The 23,635-nt window shown below is 44.1% G+C and overlaps 1 protein-coding gene across 2 annotated transcripts in view; it reads right to left on the reverse strand.

Annotated features, from left to right (window-relative positions):
- Positions 1–23,635, reverse strand: part of LOC135224741 (RNA-binding protein 34-like) — a 55,143-nt gene that overhangs the window by 8,455 nt on the left and 23,053 nt on the right. For both annotated transcript variants that reach the window (XM_064264064.1, XM_064264063.1), the window contains exon 3: positions 15,050–15,120. In XM_064264064.1, coding sequence (XP_064120134.1) covers positions 15,050–15,120 — 71 coding nt within the window. The remainder of the gene's footprint in view (positions 1–15,049; positions 15,121–23,635) is intronic.

Consider the following 23,635-nt stretch of genomic DNA (forward strand, 5'->3'; position numbering starts at 1 on the left):
AAGCCAAAACTTGTGACGATGGCTTAAAATCTCACTAACCCTCTTTGTCGTATCTAGGGTGGTTAGAAGAAGGCCTTCCTGATCACATGCAAGAAGTTAACAGGTAGGAGAGGTTCGAATGCTTTGACATCAAGAACTTCAGACTACGTCTAAGTTCCATATTGAAAGCTTCGATCCTGGACATGCACAGTCAGTCCGTCTGTACTAAAGTCAGGTGACCGACCAGTTGACCAGTCAGACGAATCAAGGACAGCAAGGCTGTACCCTGAAGACCATAAGGCACTATTCTCGCTGAAGGATGAGTGTCTGGACTGCCTGGGCGATTCAATCTAAGCAAACCTTGGGGGTGTATCAACGCAACCCAACGTCGTCAGCGAATCAACTCCTGACTCGAGCTTCTGGTGCCAGGAGAAAAGGAGCGCGGAGCAAAAAGGCGATTCAGTCCCGAAGGAAGAATGCCTGACAGTCCAACCTGGTCTCATGTTACACGATCATCGGGGGTGTATAAACGCCACCGACTTCGTCAACAAGAAACTCAGGGCTACTATATGTCGCCTGATCTCGCACGAGTGTCTGACTCCGAGAAAACAGGTGAGACAAAAAGTAGATGATGAGCGAGGTTCGAGATTCCCACAGACCTCAAGATCGTGAAGGGCTTTGTTGTTTGACAGACGCAAATCTCTGAGCCCAAAGGCCGTCAACAACATATTTGCGTATTCTTTAATAGTTGTGACTGCCAGCTTATCCCATTCTTCAGACGGAAATGGAAGACGGTAATCTTATTCCTGTCAACATCGATAGCCTGAACGTAGTCAGACTCAGAGCGGAGATGTATATAGGTAGTTATAGGTACCTTTCGAGTTAGAGTAGACCGACTCTCTCGGAAAAGGTCCTTGGAAAGTGAACTAGGAAGTATGTGACCTCTGTGAATCCAGGATCCTGAAGGCCAACATGGGGCGATCAGCGTCATTGTCGCTCCCCTGTGACGTCATAAATCCTCATATTACATTTCCTAAGCGATTGAAAAAAGGGGAAAAAGAGACTAAATATCCATCCCCGTTCAATATCATAGGATGGCGTTTAATGGTACCGATCCCGGATCGAGAATAAGGGAGCAGAAAAGAAGAAGCCTCTTCGTCCTCAACATATCGAAGAGAAGAATGAATAAAGGGCGTCCCTAAAGTCTCCACAACTCTCAACTTACTTCTAAAGAAAGATTCCACTCGGAAGTCAATAGTTGCTGCCGTCGATCTAGACGATTCGTACGGACTTTTGCAATCCTGTAACGAACCTCTAGAGGATCGTTACATTCTACGCCTGGTTGTTATAATAGGCTTTCTCGTAAACTCGAACAGGGACCGAGAAGATACTTCTTAAGATATGAGAGCTGTGGAATATCAGAGTTGATCTGGACCACTGGTTTCCAAAACTCGTTACGAGGACTGGAGGGACTACCGAATCGCTTTTACTTCTTTCAGATTAAGATCCAAGACATCTGAAACCCTATCCAGATGTCCGGCACCTTCTTTTCCTTATCACCTCAGGTGATAAACGCACTGAGAGATGTTCAGAATCATTCCTAGATCTTGAATAATATTTCAGTTTCCCGGTAGGAAAAAACTGTGGTCTGAATTGCAGTCTATTCGGGGAAACAAACTTCTTCAGGAAGGAAATGGTCCCCCAGCAAGCTCATCCATTCCCTCCCCGAGTATGCTTACTTCCCTAATAAGGCTGCGCTTTGCCTAAGCAGGAGAGCATATAAAAGTGCAATGTTGCGGTAGACTCGTAGTTCTATACCGTGCGGTAACGAGCACCGAAAGGATTAAGAGATAACTCTGTTGAACATAGTAAGGCAAAACGAATGCAACGTTTATTCATTTACGTAAGAAATCCCCTCAATCTTAGGCTAAAGTCCGTGATTGTAGGGCAGAGATACAGTTAGTCAGTCAATCCCGCAGAAGGAGAGACGTAACCGCCAGCACAGAGATACGGTTAGTCAGTCAATCCCGCAGGAGAGAGACACGTAACCTACAGCGCATGACAGCGCCCGATCTGTTACTGGCTCGGTTGGACTGGAGGACAGACACAGCGTGACAGCAGCAGCCAGCAGCTTACGAACGTCGTCTCTTAACTTTATGTCTGGGTTGCCAGCTACCCTATTCTACGAAGAAATAGGTCCGTTATTTTTTGAGCAGAAAGACTCTCAAGCTGGTATATTTAAGCGAAACAGAAAACGCTAAATATATAGATGCGTTTGTGTCGTCAGAACACTACCATACAACGGTAAAAGATAAATCGGAAACTCCTGGAAGGCTGCAGGGAGTAACGATTAAATGTCCTTAAAATAGACAATAGACCTCTCGGTTGCCATCGAAGAGGTAACTACAGCAAGCGTATATGACTTGAACCAACCGAAGTAAAATAACGCAATGCAAAATATGAAATTATATCACAATAAAGTTTGTTCATACTTACCTGGCAGACATATATATAGCTGAATCGGAAATACAGCTACATACATATCTGACAGGCAAGTTTCATGAACAAAACTTAAGAGAATCGAAGCAGTCAGCTCAAGCTTCTTATGTTACTGGACATAAGCGTTCATTGACGTAGTCTACAAGTCTATTTTTCTTGTACGAGTCTGCGAATGACGAATGAGGCTCTTCCGAATCTTGTCAATAAGAGCTTATTCGCTTACGCAATATCAAGTTAATGAGATGTTTGTCAATGAGAACTAACCCATTTACGGGACAAAGAGATATTTTGTCAATGAAGGGATACCCACTTACTTGACAAAACGAAAGTATATTGTCAATGGGGGAAAGTCACTGAACTTGACAAAACGTAATCCAGGGAGTCGAGCATTTTATTTTTCCGATTCCCGTCTCAAACGAGGAAGGGGCAAGAATCCTGTTAACCCTCTTACGCCGATTGGACGTATTAAACGTCGAGTCAAAATGTCTCCCGTATGCCGATTGGACGTATCATACGTCGGCTCAAAAAAGTTTTTTTAAAATTCGCGAAAAATAAAAATTATAGGCTTATAGGCTACCAGCCGAAAACTTTTGTATCACGCGCCTTGGGGGATGCTGGGAGTTCACGGATCAAGGCGTTGTTTTGTTTACAATCGCTACGCAGGCGCGCAAGCGCGAATTTCTTTCTTATCGCACTAAAAAGTATCAGTGACACATCTCGGAAATTATTTCGTCACTTTGACATAATTATTGCACCATTTTAAATTATCCTTTACATGAAGTATTATATATGAAAATGTGCGCAATTTCATGCACAATACAACTAAAAAATACTCATGATTGTAGCTTTTATCAATTTTGAAATATTTTCATATAAATAACGATAAGTGCAAAAATTTCAACATTCGGTCAACTTTGACTCTACAGAAATGGTCGAGAAACGCAATTGTAAGCTAAAAGTCTTATATTATAGTAATATTCAATCATTTGCCTTCATTTTGTCAACAAATTGGACGTCTCTAGCACAATATTTCGATTTATGGTGATTTATGAAAAAACTTTTTCCTTACGTTCGTGCGATAACTCTTCCGATAAATTTTTTCGTGCGATTGTCCTAATGTTTGCACCCTTTTGTTTTAAATTTGCCGTTACATAAAGTTTTATATATGGAAATGTGCGCAATTTCATGCACAATACAACAAAAAACAACCCATGGTTGTAGCTTTTATCAGTTTTGAAATATTTTCATATAAATAACGTTAAGTGCAAAAATTTCAACTTTCGGTCAACTTGACTCTACCGAAAATGGTCGAAAAACGCAATTGTAAGCTAAAACTCTTATATTATAGTAATATTCAATCATTTACCGTCATTTTGCAACGACTTTGAAGTCTCTAGCCAACATTTTCGATTTATGGTGAATTTATGAAAAAAAAAATTACGTTCGCGCGGTAACTCTTCCGAAAAAATCAGAATTTTTTTGTGCGATTGTCGAAATGTTTGCACCATTTAAAATTAGCTGTTACATAAAGTTTTATATATGAAATGTGCGCAATTTCATAGAATACAACTAAAATGATTGAAGGTTGTAGCTTTTCTCTTTTTTCGAAATATTTGCATATAAATCACGATAAATAGAAAAAAAAACCACGTTCGGTCAAATTTGACTCTACCGAAATAGTTGAAAAACGCAATTGTAAGCTAAAACTCTTACGGCCTAGTAATATTCCGTCATTATTCTTCATTTTGAAAACAAATTTGAAGTCTCTAAAACAATATTGTGATTTATGGTGAATTTTTGAAAAATATATTTACCTTCACTCCGCGCGCCGATTCGCGGCCGCAAGTCTCCGAAATACGTACATGGCATTATCCTAATATTTGCTCCTTTTCATATTAGCCTTTTTATAGGGTTTCATATATCAAAATGTGCGCAAATTCATGAAGAATACAATAAAAAATAATTGAAGGTTGTAGCTTTTCCATCTTCGAAATATGTGCATATGAAAAAATATATATTATTTCGACATTTGGTCAAATTTAAACTTGTCCGAAATGGTCGAAAATCTGCAATTCTAATCTAAAAACTCTTACAGTATCGTAATATTCAATCATTTGTCTTAATTTGAAACAAATTGGAAGTCTCTAGAACATTATTTAGAATTACGGTGAATTTTTGAAAATAACATTTTTTTTATTTTTTACGTCCGCTCGTTACGAATTCGTACATCATTTTGTGATAAATAATATTTTTCCGGTGTTGCTTTTATTGTTTTACTATGTATTATATATCAAAATGATTGCAATTTAGTGTACAATACAACGAAAAAAAAAGTAACTCGTTAGCTTTGACCGTTTTTTGCACAGCGTGATTTGAATACAATTATCTATGAATTTTTTTTTTTTTTCGCTACCATATATCGCATTATTTACATATGATAATGATATTATTTTTCATTTCTGATGATTGCATACTAAACTTCAGGCAATGAAAAGAAATGAGCCAAAATGAACTCTTAATCTTCAAAACTAAGCGCGCTGTGATTTTTTTGAAAAAATTATTTTTTCCGGTTCCGCGCTCACTCCAAACCGGCGCCGGCATACAGGAGAGGTTTTGATTTTAGGGCTTCGGCGTAAGAGGGTTAAGAGACTGGGCTTACGGCAGGTAGAACAACGATGTTCAATTCGGCAGCGTAGTCCCGACTAGAAACTAACAAAATCTATCATCTGAAAAACCCTTTCAGATGGGCTAAAAAGCTTGCAAAATTATCCTGGGAAGAGGAAGAAACTCTCCAACCAGCTTCCTCTCCCGTATCACAACTAATGCCTGCTAAAGCTTAAAATTTATTGCAGTATGGCAAAGGAAGTCCTGTCTTGCGCTTTCCTTTGAAGAGCGTCCTTTTGATGAGTGCCTTTGCAAGAATCCCACTGAACGTTGCCGAGAGTCCTGACGTGCAGGACATCGAGCCTTACATAACCCGTAACTGCCTTATCGCAAAGTCTTGACTGCGGTAGTGGCAACTTAAATTTATTGGCAGAATGGCAAAGGTTTGCGGTAGAGCAAACGAGATCTTCCCTTGAGCTTTCCTTAACTCCATCCACCTATGCGAAAAGCAATATTAATTGACAGAGACCTCTTGAATTCACGAAACCCGATGTCTTGCTGGGTTCGAAGAAGAAGTTGTCTGTTCACTTTAAACTTCCTCCGAAGCACTGCCTACTTCACATTCTTTGCAGGTGAGGTAGAAGTATCACCGGAGGTAGAGATAAACATTCTTTAGGCCCATATCTGAAAATGATATTGTTATGATACAATAAAGTTTGTTCATACTTACCTGGCAGATCTTATATATCGCTGTATTTTCTGAAGTCCGACAGAATTTTAAAAACTTTTCCGACACACGCAGTGGTCAGGGCCAGGGGTGGTTTTAGTACCCATTTCCCGCCGCTGGAGGCGGGTATCAGGAACCATTCCCATTTTCTATTCATAATTTTTATTTCCACTGTCCCCTGAGGGGAGGTGGGTGGGTACTTGATTATATATATCTGCCCAGGTAAGTATGAACAAACTTTATTGTATCATAACAATATCATTTTGTTCATGAAACTTACCTGTCAGATATATATATAGCTGAATCCCACCTTTGGAGGTGGGAAGAGACAGAATAGAAGGATTTTAGGAAACAAATGCATGCAGATGATTTACATCTTGGTTCCACCTGTTAGCATAGCTGGCTTCGTGGTTACTGCCACGTAAGTCTGCTTGTGCTACTAGAGTTTGCCAGCGAGGTAGAGACCTATATAGCTGGGTGCACTCCAGATGATCTGTCAACAGGGGCGGGGCGAGACCACGACGGTGACCATAGACCATATTGACCATACCATGGAGGGTGGCCTAAGTAAGTAAAATAAATACATATATTATATAATATATATATCACCACCTGACCAACCTAGCCAAAGTTAAGGGTGTTTTTAACTAAGGCTTTAAGAGTTAAGAAGTCGCCGTTGTCGGCGACTCAACACTAAATTAAGAGCTCTTCCTAACCATTTTCTACAGGATAGGATGAGTGGTACTTCTTGCCCCCAAGATTGTGTCTGCAGGCACGTATGGCCCTAGCGAGCAGCAGATCTCATATGCCATCTTCACATCTCGCAGGGAGTGTGAAGTGAACACAGAGTTGCTTCGCTAAAACATGGTACTCAGGATGTTACTGAGTGCCATGCTCTATTGAAATGCTTCCGAGGCCGCGCCCTCACCTCGTGAGCATTTAGATAAAAAGATTTCAAATCTTTGTGCAAACACAAGAAGGAGCATTTTTGAAAGAACTCCTTAACACTAAAGCCAGGGTGTTCTTCGATATGGGCAAGTCTGGTCTTTTTCGGAACACTGCAGATTGCCCGAATGACTTCGACTTTCTTGAGTTTTATGTAGATAAAACTTGAGAGACCCGACAGGGCACAGGACTCTCTCTGGCTCCTGCCCACTAACTTGTGCCATCCTTGCTTCCAAGCTCCTGGCCCGGCCCAAGGACAAAACGGGTTTCCATTCTTAGGCCACAACGGAAGGCTTAGAGAGCACACCGCCTTGTCTTCTCTAAAAGCCAAAACTTGTGACGATGGCTTAAAATTTCACTAACCCTCTTTGTCGTATCTAGGGTGGTTAGAAGAAGGCCTTCCTGATCACATGCAAAAAGTTAACAGGTAGGAGAGGTTCGAATGCTTTAACATCAAGAAACTTCAGACTACGTCTAAGTTCCATATTGAAAGCTTCGATCTGGACATGCACAGTCAGTCCGTCTGTACTAAAGTCAGGTACCGACCAGTTGACCAGTCAGACGAATCAAGGACAGCAAGGCTGTACCCTGAAGACCATAAGGCACTATTCTTCGCTGAAGAATGAGTGTCTGGGACTGCCTGGGCGATTCAATCTAAGCAAACCTTGGGGGTGTATCAACACAACCCAACGTCGTCAGCGAATCAACTGACTCGAGCTTCTGGTGCCAGGAGAAAGGAGCAGAGAAACAAAAAGGCGATTCAGTCCCGAAGGAAGAATGACTGACAGTCCAACCTGGTCTCATGTTACACGATCATCGGGGGTGTATAAACGCAACTGACTTCGTCAACAAGAAACTCAGGGCTACTATATGTCGCCTGATCTCGCCCGAGTGTCTGACTCCGAGAAAACAGGTGAGACAAAAAAGTAGATGGTGAGCGAGTTTCGAGATCCCACAGAACTCAAAAATCGTGAAGGGCTTTGTTGTTTGACAGACGCAAATCTCTGAGCCCAAAGGCCGTCAACAACATATTTGCATATTCTTTAATAGTTGTGACTGCCAGCTTATCCCATTCTTCAGACGGAAAAGGAAGACGGTAATCTATTCCTGTCAACCTCTCGATAGTCTGAACGTAGTCAGACTCAGAGCGGAGAGGTTATAGGTACCTTTCGAGTTAGAGTAGACCGACTCTCCGGAACAAGGTCCTTGGAAAGTGAACATAGGAAATATGTGACCTCTGTGAATCCAGGATTCTCTGAAGGCCAACATGGGGCGAGCAGCGTCATCTGTCCTCCCTGTGACGTCATAAATCCTCTTATTACATTTCCTAAGCGATTGAAAAAGGGGAAAAAAAAGAGACTAAACATCCATCCCCGTTCAATATCATAGGATGGCGTTTAATGGTACTGATCCCGGATCGAGAATAAGGAGCAGAGAAGAAAGCCGCCCCTCTTCCGTCCTCAACATATCGAAGAGAAGAATGAAAGGGCGTCCCTAAAGTCTACACAACTCTCAACTTACTTCTAAAGAAAGATTCCACTCGGAAGTGAATAGTTGCTGCCGTCGATCGAGACGATTCGTACGGACTTTTGCAATCCTGTAACGAACTGTAGAGGATCGTTACATTTTACGCCTGTTGTTATAATAGGCTCTTTCTCGTAAACTCGAACAAGGACCGAGAGAAGATACTTCTTAAGATATGAGAGAGCTGTGGAATATCAGAGTTGATCTGGACCAACTGGTTTCCCAAAAACTCGTTTCGAGGACTGGAGGGACTACCGAATCGCTTTTACTTCTTTCAGATTAAGATCCAGGACATCTGAAACCCTATCCAGATGTCTGGCACCTTCTTTCTATCACCTCAGGTGATAGACGCACTGAGAGATGTTCAGAATCATTGCTAGATCTTGAATAATATTTCAGTTTCCCGGTAGGAAAAAACTGTGGTCTGAATTGCAGTCTATTCGGGGACAAACTTCTTCAGGAAGGAAATGGTCCCCAGCAAGCTCATCCATTCCCTCCCCGAGTATGCTTACTTCCCTAAATAAGGCTGCGCTTTGCCTAAGCAGGAGAGCAAATAAAAGTGCAATGTTGCGGTAGACTCGTAGTTCCATACCGTTCGTAACGAGCACCGAAAGGATTAAGAGATAACTCTGTTGAACATAGTAAGGCAAAACGAATGCAACGTTTATTCATTCACGTAAGAAATCCCCTCAATCTTAGGCTAAAGTCCGTGATTGTAGGACAGAGATACAGTTAGTCAGTCAATCCCGCAGGAGAGACGTAACCGTCAGCACAGAGATACGGTTAGTCAGTCAATCCCGCAGGAGAGAGAGACGTAACCTACCGCGCATGACAGCGCACGATCTGTCACTGAATACTGGCTCGGTTGGACTGGAGGACAGACAGCGTGAACAGCAGCAGCAAGCAGCTTACGAACGTCGTCTCTTAACTTTATGTCTGGGTTGCCAGCTACCCTATTCTACGAAGAAATAGGTCCGTTATTTTTTTTTTTTTTTTTTTTTTTGAGCAGAAAGACTCTCAAGCGGTATATTTTAGCGAAACAGAAAACGCTAAATATATAGATGCGTTTGTGTCGTCAGAACACTACCATACAACGGTAAAAGATAAATCGGAAACTCCTGTTAGGCTACAGGGAGTAACGATTAAATGTCCTTAAAATAGACAACAGACCTCTCGGTTGCCATCCGAAGAGGTAACTACAGCAAGCGTATATGACTTGAACCAACCAGAAGTAAAATAACGCAAGGCAAAAAAATGAAATTATATCACAATAAAGTTTGTTCCTACTTACCTGGCAGACATATATATAGCTGAATTCGGAAATACAGCTACATACATATCTGACAGGCAAGTTTCATGAACAAAACTTAAGAGAATCGAAGCAGTCGAAGCAGTCAGCTCAAGCTTCTTATGTTATTGGACATAAGCGTTCATTGACGTAGTCTACAAGTCTATTTCTTGTACGAGTCTGCGAATGACGAATGGAGAGCTCTTCCGAATCTTGGTCGATAAGAGCTTATTCGCTTACGCAATATCAAGTTAATGAGATGTTTGTCATGAGAACTAACCCATTTACGGGACAAAGAGATATTTTGTCAAAGAGGGGATACCCACTTACTTGACAAAACGAAAGTATATTGTCAATGGGGGAAAGTCACTGAATTGACAAAACGTAATCCAGGGAGTCGAGCATTTAATTTTCCGATTCCCGTCTCAAACGAGGAAGGGGCAAGAATCCTGTTAAGAGACTGGGCTTACGGCAAGTAGGACGACGATGTTCAATTCGGCAGCGTAGTCCCCGACTAGAAACTAACAAAATCTATCATCTGAAAAACCCTTTCAGATGGGCTAAAAAGCTGGAAAAAATTATCTGGGAAGAGGAAGTAAACTCTCCAACCAGCTTCCTCTCCCGTATCACAACTAATGCTGCTAAAGCTTAAAAATTATTGGCAGTATGGCAAAGGAAGTCCTGTCTTGCGCTTTCCTGAAGAGCGTCCTTTTGATGAGTGCCTTTGCAAGAATCCTACTGAACGTTGCCGAGAGTCCTGACGTGCAGGACATCGAGCCTTACATAACCCGTAACTGCCTTAGCGCAAAGTCTTGACTGCGGTAGTGGCAAACTTAAATTTATTGGCAGAATGGCAAAGGTTGCGGTAGAGCAAACGAGAGATCTTCCTTAAACTCCATCCACCTATGCGAAAAGCAATATTAATTGACAGAGACCTCTTGAATTCACGAAACCCGATGTCTTGCTGGGTTTTCGAAGAAGAAGTTGTCTGTTCACTTTAAGCTTCCTCCGAAGCACTGCCTACTTCACATTCTTTGCAGGTGAGGTAGAAGGTATCACCGAAGGTAGAGGTAAAAATTCTTTAGGCCCAAATCTGAAACAAGAGCTTGAAGAGTTCAACAGAAACGTTCAGCCAGGCGACACACCTGGCGTGCGCTGGTGCACGCTCGGCGTCCACTGGAGCGCGCTCGGCGTCCACTGGAGGCGCGCTCAAGGCGTCCACTGGAGCACGCTCGGCGTCCACTGGCGCGCACGGAGCGCGCTTGCGTGCACTCGCGCGCTCCTGGAGTCCATCCGAGCGTCCCAGGCGTCCGCTCTCAAAAGCTTCCTGCTACTATGACTTCTTTTACGTATTTCTCGGTGGAAAGACGGACACGAGTTCAGGCGACGTTCGCCTTCTTACTTCTCAACTGAAACGCATAACGAGAGAGAGAGAGGACGTGAAGCGTCCTCTTCTATAAAGCTTCTATTTAGAGGGCGCGAGTCCTTCCGAAAGCTCCAACCCTGCACGGAGAGGACGCTTCGGAGGACGAGAAGCAAACTTTCAGGATTCGTGCACGCGCACGCACTTTGGCAGTCTGGGGATTTTCATCAGTAACTGCCGAAGGCACGCCAGATCGGTGGGGGTTCCTTGTAACCCTCCTTCGGCTTTCGACATGCTCCCTCCCCAGGTCCTGGGAGTCAAGCAGAGGTCCAGGCCTAGAGGCGAAACGAGGCCGATCTGACGCACCCTCCACTACACAAGGGTATCACTGCACTTCTGCACTTCACTTTTACTCTCTAAAGCAAGCACTTTCGATTCTAAGTTACGAATCGAAAGAGTATAAGAGAAAGGGCAATTCCTCTACAGACACTGCTTAGGGGGGACCCGAAGGCAATTACTGCAGGGGTTGTTAGGAGTAAACAATTACAGAAGTAGCACTTCACAGCAATGAAGAAGAGCGAGCACCTCTCGTAGACATATTCATAGCCCGTAGGCCATACTACAGGGTTAGGCAAAATAAAGTCTACAGGAAGGTTAGCAGGTTCACTACCCTGACTTTTGTTACTGATTAATTGCGTACATACGAATCATACGTCTTCCTTACGGAATTAGACATGTTTACTGATTAATTGCGTACATACGAATCATACGTCTTCCTTACGAATAGACAAAAGTCTCACACTCCTTACATGACAAATCTCAACAAAGAAGGAAGACCATACCCCTCGTACATACCAAGTGCGGATCTACCGAAGCTTTCGGTAGCCACACCCTATCTTTGCAGACAACCCAAAAAGTCTGAAACTAGCCTAACTAGATTCAGATATTTTAAGCAAAAATGAATCAAATTCAAATCAATTTAAGATAACGTATGCCTAGCCACAAATCCAAGTAAATAAATCAAAAGACAATTAGGATACTTAGGGCAATGAAGTTTCCAAAATCCTAAGACGGAGGTACTGAAAACAGGTGTTTTCAGCACCGGCGACAGAAAAATTATGAATAGAAAATGGGAATGGTTCCTGATACCCGCCTCCCAGCGGCGGGAATGGGTACTAACCACCTGGCCGACCACTGCGTGTGTCGGAAGTTTTTAAAATTCTGTCGGACTTCAGAAAATACAGCTATATATATATCTGACAGGTAAGTTTCATGAACAAACAAGAGCTTGAAGAGTTCAACAGAAACGTTCAGCCAGGCGACACACCTGGCGTGCGCTGGTGCACGCTCGGCGTCCACTGGAGCGCGCTCGGCGTCCACTGGAGCGCGCTCGGCGTCCACTGGCGCGCACTTGGCGTCCACTGGCGCGCACTTGGCGTGCACCCGCGCGCGCCTGGAGTCCATCCGAGCGTCCCCGGGCGTCCGCTCTCAAAGCTTCCTGCTACTATGACTTCTCTTACGTATTTCTCGGTGGAAAGACGGACACGAGTTCAGGCGACGTTCGCCTTCTTACTTCTCACTGAAACGCATAACGAGAGAGAGAGAGAGGACGTGAAGCGTCCTCTTCTATAAAGCTTCTATTTAGAGGGCGCGAGTCCTTCCGAAAGCTCCAACCCCTGCATGGGGAGGACGCTTCGGAGGACGAGAAGCAATCTTTCAGGATTCGTGCACGCGCACGCACTTTGGCAGTCTGGGGATTTTCATCAGAAACTGCCGAAGGCACGCCAGATCGGTGGGGGTTCCTTGTAACCCTCCTTAGGCTTTCGACATGCTCCCTCCCCGGGTCCTGGGAGTCAAGCAGAGGTCCCGGCCTAGAGGCGAAACGAGGCCGATCTGACGCACCCTCCACTACACAAGGGGTATCACTGCACTTCTGCACTTCACTTTTACTCTCTAAAGCAAGCACTTTCGATTCTAAGATACGAATCGAAAGAGTATCAGAGAAAGGGCAATTCCTCTACAGACACTGCTTAGGGCCCGAAGGCAACACTGCAGGGTTAGGAGTAACAATTACAGAAGTAGCACTTCACAGCAATGAAGGAGAGCGAGCAACTCTCGTAGACATATTCATAGCCCGTAGGCCATACTACAGGGTTAGGCAAAATAAAGTCTACAGGAAGGTTAGCAGGTTCACTACCCTGACCCTTTTGTTACTTTTGTTACTGATTAATTGCGTACATACGAATCATACGTCTTCCTTACGGAATAGACATGTTTACTGATAATTGCGTAACATCCGATCATACGTCTTCCTTACGGAAATAGACAAAGTCTCACACTCCTTACATGACAAATCTCAACAAAGAAGCAAGACCCATACCCCTCGTACATACCAAGTGCGGATCTACCGAAGCTTTCGGTAGCCACACCCTATCTTTGCAGACAACCCCGTCTGAAACTAGCCTAACTAGATTCAGATATTTTATGCAAAAATGAATCAAATTCAAATCAATTTAAGATAGTGTATGCCTAGCCACAAATCCCACAAATCCAAGTAAATAAATCAAAAGACAATTAGGATACTTAGGGCAATGAAGTTTCCAAAATCCTAAGACGGAGGTACTGAAAACAGGTGTTTTCAGCACCAGCGACAGAAAAAAAAATGGGAATGGTTCCTGATACCCGCCTCCCAGCGGCGGGAATGGGTACTAACCACCTGGCCGACCACTGCGTGTGTCGGAAGTTTTTAAAATTCTGTCGGACTTCAGAAAATACAGCTATATATATATCTGACAGGTAAGTTTCATGAACAAAAGAGTAGTATAATTATTTTTTCAGGTGCAGTCTGATTTGATTTATGAAAATTAGCCTACAGTATAAAGCAGAGCACTAGGGCACTTTTAGCCATTCAGTGCTTATGACTGAAAAGGAGTTGGAGTGGTTGGACAGCAAGATGGAAGATAGTGAGAATGGAACTAGTACAGTATAAAGCTATAAAGTGGGTGCAGCTATAGGCCAGAGGGACACTGTAAACCACCTTTAGTAATGCTAGTAATGCCTACAGTATACCACATAAGGTGTACTGACAGCACTCCCCCAGAAGTTTTTTTTTTCAGATACAGTGAATCATGGGAGCATTGATCCTATCCTGGCTGCGTTCTGTCCATTCCCTTGCATCTTTCACTTAGCTATCCAACTTTCCTATCTTTACTCTTTCTCCTCTGGCTTGGAATAAATCCTTCAGATGAGTCCTATGAATTTAGAAATGTGACTTAGTGATTAGTAAAGCTAATCTATAATACATTAATAATTAATTACTTCTGATCAAAGACTATGTATCTGATTGGTATTGTGACGAGTCTTCAGCCGTCAAGCATGTTCAGATTGTTTTACAACCTTTATTACAGTGTCTAGACCTTCAAGTCACTTTAGCTATTTTTGTCATTTGAATGAACCTAAAGTGTGTGTTGATAGAACTGAAAGGTAAATTAGCTGTTTTCCTAATAGACATAAAGAAATTAATTCTACTTTATCATAAATTTCTATATTTTAAATTAGATTCATTTGGATATCTAAACCATTTTTCTCTGTTGGTGATAATGAGACTCTTCGTTACACAGTCCTCAACAAATTATTTTCTAATGCAAACCGCACCCGTGGTATAACCATCACTTTCAGTTCAAAGCTTTAATTAACAGGGAAAATTGATCACACCTAGTATCAGGGTAACTGGCTACCTGCAGTAGGTAAATAATATTTTCCCTGAAGAGAAGTCCTGCCTACAGTGCACAGAGCCTTGTGCTGTGCAATGTAGATTTTACAGCATGCAAAAAAATTGCTGCAGAGTAATTTTAGCTTCAACCTTCCTTTCACTTTCAGATTTCCATCTATTTCCATTATTTTTTCCCCACCGGACTAATCAACTTCCTTAGTGTTTACCAGCACCAGTTTCTGACCTCATTCAAGAATTAGTATTCCAGCCAAGCCCTATGAAAGTTTGAAAATTTATATTAATGATCTGGTTTAATTACTTAATAATAAATTCACTGATCTACCATATATGGTTTTTGTAAAACTGCGGTTAGCAGATATTACAGAAAGGATGAGTCAACAAACGTACTTTATCACAGCTTCCTTTTTGCTTACTTCCGGCTGAGCTGGGGCAGCGGACCTAAGTCGAATAGCTTCTACCTGCAAAATAAAAAAAATGCATACAGCCTCAGCCGTATGATTCACCTAAAAAATACAGATAAGCAATGCTGCACAACTACCTTATTCTAAACATCCTAACACTACAAGTGCAAGCCATATTGTCTAACTACTTTTGTCAGTTTGAGTTGTGCATTACAGTAACCCTGTTTATGAGTTGAGATTTTTGACTTAGCGGTCTCATTAGACTATGCAATGATAGCAGTAGAGGTCTCATTAGACTATGCAATGATAGCAGTAGAGGTCTCATTAGACTATGCAATGATAGCAGTAGAGGTCTCATTAGACTATGCAATGATAGCAGTAGAGGTCTCATTAGACTATGCAATGATAGCAGTCATAAAGTACATATTCATATTTTTGGATTTAATGATATTACTAACTCCTTAATGGAAAATGCGTATCTGAATGACGAACAAAATATGCAAATGCTTCTTGATCTCCCTGCTCTTCATTGACAAACACATGGGTGATAATAATCATTAATGTTCCCTCCTTAAGGTTCTAAATGATAAAAGTGATGTGCAACTACTACTGTATCCAAAATGAGCAAACATTCATAAGCTTCTCCCAAAAAACAGGATACAGGATAATATTTTCAGCCTGCTAGAATAAACTTGTAGTCTTGGCAGGCTGAACACTTCTCCAGGATTAGGGCAATGTTACATTTCAAGCTCAATGGCAGAAACGCTGTCAAGACCCTCAAGTTGCCACTTCTCTCTTAATCTTTAAACTGTCCCCATCTTAAGTCTCCAGCCATCTCCCAGTGAGGCAATATTTGGGATGGTACTTAATCAAACTGACCGTATAAATCCTAATCCGTGAACTCTATCTCCTTTCTATCTGGTTATTACTTTTGAGACTTATCTATTCTGTTATATTTGTTATGACTTATAAGTACTTTTAAATTTTGCATATATTCCATAGCATTTTATTTGATGACCTTTTTCATTAAACGTAATAAAAATTGGTTATTACCATTCATTATTTTTTATGACATTTTTTTATAATATAATAACTTCTATTGGTTCTTTTTTTATTATTTGAATGTCTACCATACTATCCATTTCCTAAATAAGTTTGTCATTTTTTGCATTTCATTGCTCTTTATTTCAGGCTTTCCCCTCATTTGGATTCATTAGGTTATGATTTACTTAAATTTCATTTCCCTTTTCATAGTACTATATTTTATTTTTAAAACCACACAGTATTCTGCAGTATATTCTCGTTTGATTAATATCATTGCTCTCCGTTCTATTTGGTTATTACTTGCAAGACTGTATTTATTGTGCTTTTACAATTTATACCTTTAAAATGTTATTGTTATAATACAATTAAGTTTGTTCATACTTACCTGGCAGATATATATATAGCTGTATTTTCTGAAGTCCGACAGAATTTCAAAACTCGCAGCACACGCAGTGGTCGGCCAGGTGGTAGTACCCATTCCCGCCGCTGGGAGGCGGATATCAGGAACCATTCCCATTTTCTATTCATATTTATTAATGCCACTGTCTCATGAGGGGAGGAGGGCGGGCACTCTAATTATATATATCTGCCAGGTAAGTATGAACAAACTTAATTGTATTATAACAATAACATTTTGTTCATGCCACTTACCTGACAGATATATATATAGCTGAATCCCACCTTCGGATGGTGGGAAGAGACAGAATAGGATTTGTAGGAAACTTAAATTAAGTAGATGATGTACACCTTGGTTCCTCACCTGTTAGCAAAGTAGACTCCGTGATTACTGTCACTTAAGCCTGCTTTTGCTTAATCAGAGTTGCCAGCCAGGTGGAGACCTGTAGTGCTGGTGCGCTCTGGATGCTCTGTCAACGGGGACGTGACCTCAATGTGACAAGACCATCGAGCCATACATATGAGGGCAACGAAGCAACTGACCAACTATCCAAAGACCCCCTGAACACTAAACTAATAGATGGGAGATCTTCACACAAGACTCACCACAAACCAAAAACGCAACAATTAAAAACTAACCTAAACCTAACTAAGGGATAGGGAAAGAGCTACCTCCAGCCCCCAAGACTGTGTCTGCAGAGACGTATGGCCCAAGAGAATTACAGTCGTCATAAATCGTTCTCACATCCCTCAGGTAATGTGAGGCGAAGACAGAGTTGCTCCTCCAAAAGGTGCCATCAAGAATGTCCTTGATTGACATGTTCTTTTGGAAGGCAAGAGAGGTAGCGACAGCTCTAACTTTGTGAGCTTTCACTCGTAAGAGGCTCAAATCAGTCTTCTGGCAAGATGAATGAGCCTCTTTAATGACGTCCCTCAAAAAGAAAGCAACAGCATTCTTAGATAAAGGTAATTCTGGTCTCTTCACAGAGCACCAGAGATTACCTGAGGGACCTCTTACCTCTTTTGTTCTATGCACATAGAACTTGAGAGCTCTGACAGGGCACAGGGCTCTCTCTGGTTCTTGGCCCACCAGACTTGACATACCCTTGATCTCGAAGCTTTTCGGCCAAGGGTTAGAAGGATTTTCATTCTTTGCCAAGAAAGTTGGGCTCAAAGAGCAGACAGCGTTGTCTCCTTTGAATCCCACTAGATGACTAAAAGCTTGGATTTCACTAACTCTCTTCGCCGTCGCCAGAGAAGTTAGGAAAAGAGCCTTCCTTGTCAAGTTCCGAAGAGACGCTGCTTTAAGAGGTTCAAAAGGACTTGACATTAAGAACCTAAGAACTACGTCAAGGTTCCATGAAGGCGGTCTCGCTTGAGGAATCTTCGAAGTCTCAAAAGATTTCAAGAGATCATGAATATCCTTGTTGTCCGAAAGGTCCAGGCCTCTGTGCCTAAAAACCGCTGACAACATGCTCTTATATCCCTTAATGGTAGGGACTGCTAATTTCTGCACATTCCTAAGAAAGAGCAGAAAATCGGCTATCTGGTTCACAGGGGTCGTGGAAGAGGAAACTCCCTCCTTTTTACACCATGCCCTGAAGGAAGCCCACTCGATTGGTATACAGCTCTTGTAGATGCACGTCTTGCATTTGCGATTGCTCTCGCAGCTGCTTTCGAAAAACCTCTCGCTCTGGCCAACTTTTCGATAGTCTGAACGCAGTCAGACCCAGAGCGGAGAGGTTTTGGTGATACCTTTCGAAGTGAGGCTGTTTGAGTAGATCTTTCCTCCAGGGCAACGTCCTTGGAAAGTCTACAAGGAAAGACATGACCTCTGTGAACCATTCTCTTGCTGGCCATATCGGGGCGATCAGGGTCAACCTCGTCCCTTCTGAAGCCGCAAACTTCCTCATGACTTCCCCCATGATCTTGAATGGCAGGAAGGCATACAGGTCTAGGCAGGTCCAACTCCATAGCAACGCGTCCACAGCGACTGCTTCTGGATCTAGGACCGGGGAGCAATACAGAGGAAGCCTCTTGGTCCTCGACGTCGCGAATAAGTCGACCAGAGGACGTCCTCACAACTTCCAAAGGTCTCGACATACGTCTTTGTGTAAGGTCCATTCCGTCGGTAGGATTTGTTCCTGACGACTGAGAAGGTCCGCCCTGACGTTTTGCACTCCTGCAATGAACCTCGTCAGGATCGTAACCTTTCTCCTTTTTGCCCACAGCAGAATCTCCTTCGCTAGGTGAAACAAAATCCTGGAGTGTGTTCCTCCCTGATTCTTCAAATACGCGAGGGCTGTGGTATTGTCCGAGTTGACTTGAACGATTTTGTTCGTCAATCTCCCTTCGAAGAACTGCAGAGAAAGAAAGATCGCTGCTAGTTCTTTGACATTGATGTGCCAGGCTGCCTGTTCCCCTCTCCAGGAGCCTGACACTTCCTCCCCTCCTAGTGTTGCTCCCCAGCCCGCGATGGAAGCGTCTGAGAACAACACTAGGTCGGGGCTCAGAAGACTTAGGGACAAGCCCTCTTGTAGCTTCTGCGGATCGAACCACCATCTTAGATGGCTCTTTGTTGACTCCGAGATTCTCAGGATCGCATTGAGATCGTCCTTGGCCTTCCATTCGTCCGCAAGGAAAAACTGGAGAGGCCTGAGGTGCAGTCTTCCCAAGGAAACAAAACTTTTCAGCGAGGAAATGGTGCCCAGCAGACTCATCCATTCCCTCGCCGAGCAAGTTTCTTTCCCCAAGAAGGCTGAGATCTTCTCTAATCCTAGCCGCTGATGTTCCTGGGACGGAAACGCTCGAAAAACCACTGAATCCATCTGAATCCCCAGATACACGATGGACTGTGTCGGGGTCAGATGCGACTTTTCGAGGTTGACAAGAAGTCCCAGGGACTTCGCTAGGGCTAACGTGAACTGCAAGTCCTTCAGACACTTTTCTCTCGACAACGCTCTGATAAGCCAGTCGTCGAGGTAAAGGGAAACTCTTATCCCTGAAGAGTGTAGCCACCTCGCCACATTTTTCATGACTACGGTGAACACCATTGGAGCCGTGGGCAGGCCGAAACAAAGGGCTCTGAACTGCCACACTTTGTTGCCTAAGACGAATCTTAGGTACTTTCTTGAAAGAGGGTGGATCGGGATGGTGAAAGTACCGCGTCCTGCATGGTTCTAATGGACACCATCCAATCGCCCGGTCTCAAGGCTCCCAGAACAGACTGAGGCGTCTCCATCGTGAATTTGGTCTTTTCCACGAAAAGATTAAGCCTGCTTACAACTAGGACTGGACGCCAACCCGACGACTGCTTTGGTACTAGGAAAATCCTGTTGTAAAAACCTGGAGACCCCAGGTCCGCGACTTGTTCCACCGCTCTTTTCTCGATCATCTGTTGTAAAAGATCGAACAACACCCGTCTCTTTTCTCCCTGATAAGATGGAGAAAGGTCTCTGGGAGTCGTGGAAAGAGGAGGAGGATCTAAAAAGGGGATCTTGTACCCCTGTTCCACGATCTTGAGGGACCAAGGGTCCGTATCTCTCTCTCTCCATGCTCCCGCAAAGGACTTCAGTCTGGCTCCGACTGGTGTCTGAAGGACATGCGTTTCACTTGGATGGCTTGGGTTTGAAGGAAGCTCTTCCTCTTGCAAGCCCTCTCCCTCGAGAGCTGTTCTCGAGGGAGGGAGCCCCACGAAAGGGTTTAACCTTCTTCGGCGGTCGCACAAAAGACGAAGAAGTGGAAGGAACTGCCGGACATCTCGAGGACTAGGCTAAGAGGTCCTGCGTTGCTTTTTCTTGTAAACTGCTTGCCAGGTCCTTAACCAAAGTCTGGGGGAAGAGATGGCTCGTAAGAGGAGAAAAGAGCAGCTCCGCTTTCTGAGCTGGAGTAACAGATCTAGCTGTGAAGTTACACAGCAAAGCTCTCTTCTTCAGGAAGGCAGTCCCAAAATGAGAGACAAGCTCCTCTGAACCATCCCTGACGGCCTTGTCCATGCACGATAGCACGCTGGACAGCTCCCCCAAACTGAGAGACTCTGGGCTTCTAGATTGCAGATCTAGAACTCCTAAGCACCAGTCCAAGAAGTTGAAGACTTCGAGGGTCCGTAGCAGCCCCTTCAAATGATGGTCTGTCTCCGTAGGGGTCCAGGTCACTTTAGCAGTGGATAAGAGGGACCTCCTCTGAGAGTCCACCAAGCTGGAGAAAACCCCTTGTGCTGAAGAAGGGATTCTCACACCCACGTCTCCTTTGGTTTCATACCAAATACCTCCTTTACCGCTGAGTCTAGAGGGAGGAAGGGCGAAAGTTGACTTGCCCTGATCCTTCCTTCGTTCCATCCAGTCTTGGAGTTTCTTGAAGGCCCGCTTAGTGGAGAGCGAAGTCTTCATTTCGACAAACTCCGGGGTCTTACATGTCTTCGAAGATGAAAACTGCAAAGGAGGAGACTTGGGAGCTGCAGGCTGGAACTTGTCCCCGAAGGACGAGTGCAACAGCCGCACAAGAACTTTGTAGTCTGAGATTGAAGAGGCAGCAGAAGGTTCCTCTTCAACAGAGTCAGCAGGACTACTCAATTCTCCTTCTTCCCTAATCAGAAGAGGAGACCGCCCCTCCGGAGAGGGCGTATGTCTATCGGGTCTTGACTTAATCAAAGACCCCCGTTGCTTAATAGCAGAAGCCTTATCTAGGCTGTCTTCCTTGCTGCGAACCTTACAGCTCGAAGGAGGCAAAGCGTCCTGACGGCGATGAGCGTCCTTAACGACGACCGAGGCCGCCTTACTTCCAAGAGAAGCGTCCTTATGCTTCTTCAACGAAAAGGTAGACTTGCTGGCTGTTCTCTCCTTAAAAGGAGACACATCACGACGAGCGTCCTTCCGAGCGTCCTGTTGCACGTCGTCTTCTTGCTCGGCGTCCTCCGAAGCGTCCTGCCGAGCGTCCTGAGCGTACTCAAAAGCGTCCTGAGCGTCCTCTCGAGAATCACGGCAAGCAGCCTGCCCATGACGTTGAGAGGGAACGAAAGCGTCCTGACGACCCGTCTTCCTAGCGGGCGAACGAGATCGGCGAATCGCCGAAGGAGACGCAATCGGCGAAAGAGACGAATGAGGAGAGGGAGAAGGAGACTGCTTCGTCCTCTTGACGGGCAGCCTAAGGTCCTTCCTCCGCTTAGGCTCGACTGCTGCTGGGCGAGTCCTCTGAGCCATAAGCGCTGACAACTGGTCCTGAAGGGACAAAAGAATGTTCTTAGTTGGAGAAGAACGAACAGAGGGAGCAGGGCTGATCCTGCGAGAAGACGAGGGGCGAGGGGACGCCTCCTTCCTTCTCACAGGTACAGCTACCTGCTTCTCAAGAGCGCGACTGTAGCACAACTCAGCGTCCTCGCCGGATGAGATCCTACCTCTCTTCTGAGGCAGAAAAGCGTCATACGCATCCGGAGAAGAGCGCAAAGAAACTGGCGATACAGGACGTGAAGCGTCCTCAACACGAAACGTCCTTTTCAGCGGACGAGAGTCTCTCCGAGCGCTCCACCCCTTGCACGGGGAGGACGCTTCGGAGGACGAAAAGCAGTCCTTAAGGATCCGCGCCTGTGCGTGCTCCTTGACAGCCTGGGACTTTGCAACAACCAAAGGCCACTGCCGAAGGGACTCCAGATCGGTGGGACCCCCGCCCTAACCCTGCTTGCGGCTTTCGACATATCCCCTCCCTGATTCCTGGGAGTCGATAGCGGGTCTAGGCCTAGAGGCATTATGGGGCCGATCTGACGCCCCCTCCACAACACTAGGGGCACGATCACACACTTGCACAGAGCCAGTTTCCAAGGCTTTCACTTTAGTCTCCAGAGTACGCAGAGACTCCAAAATTAGAGAAAGGGCATTACCTTCTCCAGACACAGATTCAGAGCCCGAAGGCAACAACACAGGTTTAGGAGATGCAAAATCTACCGGTGTTATAGCAGGAGAAATATTAGTACCCTTACCTTTGGTAGAACCACTCCTGGAGGAAGACCTCCTGATCCTATCGCGTTCCAATTTACGCCAATAGGAATCATACACCTTCCATCCATCATCGGTCAATCCATCACATTCATTGCACCGATCATCCACCAAACAAACATGCCCCTTACAACTCATACATACTGTGTGGGGGTCTACCGATGATTTCGGTAGCCTCACCTTACAATCACTCCTCACACACACTCTGAAACTCACTGCACTTGATCCAGACATCACGTTTACAGAAAAGCCAATCCAAAGTCAAAAAATGGTCCACTATCGCGTATGCCAATCCAACAATCCAAAATCAATACCAAAAGTCAATCAGATACTTAAATGCGAGTCAAATCCAAAAATCCTAGGCGGAGGTCTGTAAAATGATATTGTTATAATACAATAAAGTTTCATACATACTTACCTGGCAGATATATACATAGCTAAGACTCCGTCGTCCCCGACAGAAATTCAAATTTCGCGCCACTCGCTACAGGTAGGTCAGGTGATCTACCGGCCTGCCCTGGGTGGCAGGACTAGGAACCATTCCCGTTTTCTACTCATATATTTTCTCTTCCACCTGTCTCCTTGCGGGGAGGCTGGGTGGGCCCTAATCGTATATATCTGCCAGGTAAGTATGTATGAAACTTTATTGTATTATAACAATATCATTTCATACAATCACTTACCTGTCAGATATATACATAGCTGATTGGCACCCTTCGGTGGAGGGTAAGAGACAGCTACTACTAGAATAGACAGGTAAACAACATCTGTTGTAGGTATAAATTAAAAACCTTGGTCCTACCTGATAGGTGGTAAGACTCCGTGGGTGTTTTTCCCCGTAGTCTGCATCACCTCAAGAAACTTTAGCGAGATATGTGATCTATGGCCAAGAATTCTTGTGGTCTGCCGAAGGGTTTCTTATCCACTTACTCGGCAGAGCCTGAAAGGACTTTGTCAATGGGTGCTGATCCACTTACATGACAACACACCTTATTAAGGAGCAAACAATCAATCCCGACCACCTGATCCTAACCTCCATGTTAGTATTAAAAATTGCTCAGAGTTATCCCCAACTCTTCGCAACAACCGTAACTCAAACCACAATGCACAAGTAGACAATAATTTAAAAAAAATTTTCTATTACA

The sequence above is a fragment of the Macrobrachium nipponense genome, chromosome 12, assembly GCF_015104395.2.
Source record: "Macrobrachium nipponense isolate FS-2020 chromosome 12, ASM1510439v2, whole genome shotgun sequence".
Classification (NCBI taxonomy): Eukaryota; Metazoa; Arthropoda; class Malacostraca; order Decapoda; family Palaemonidae; genus Macrobrachium; species Macrobrachium nipponense.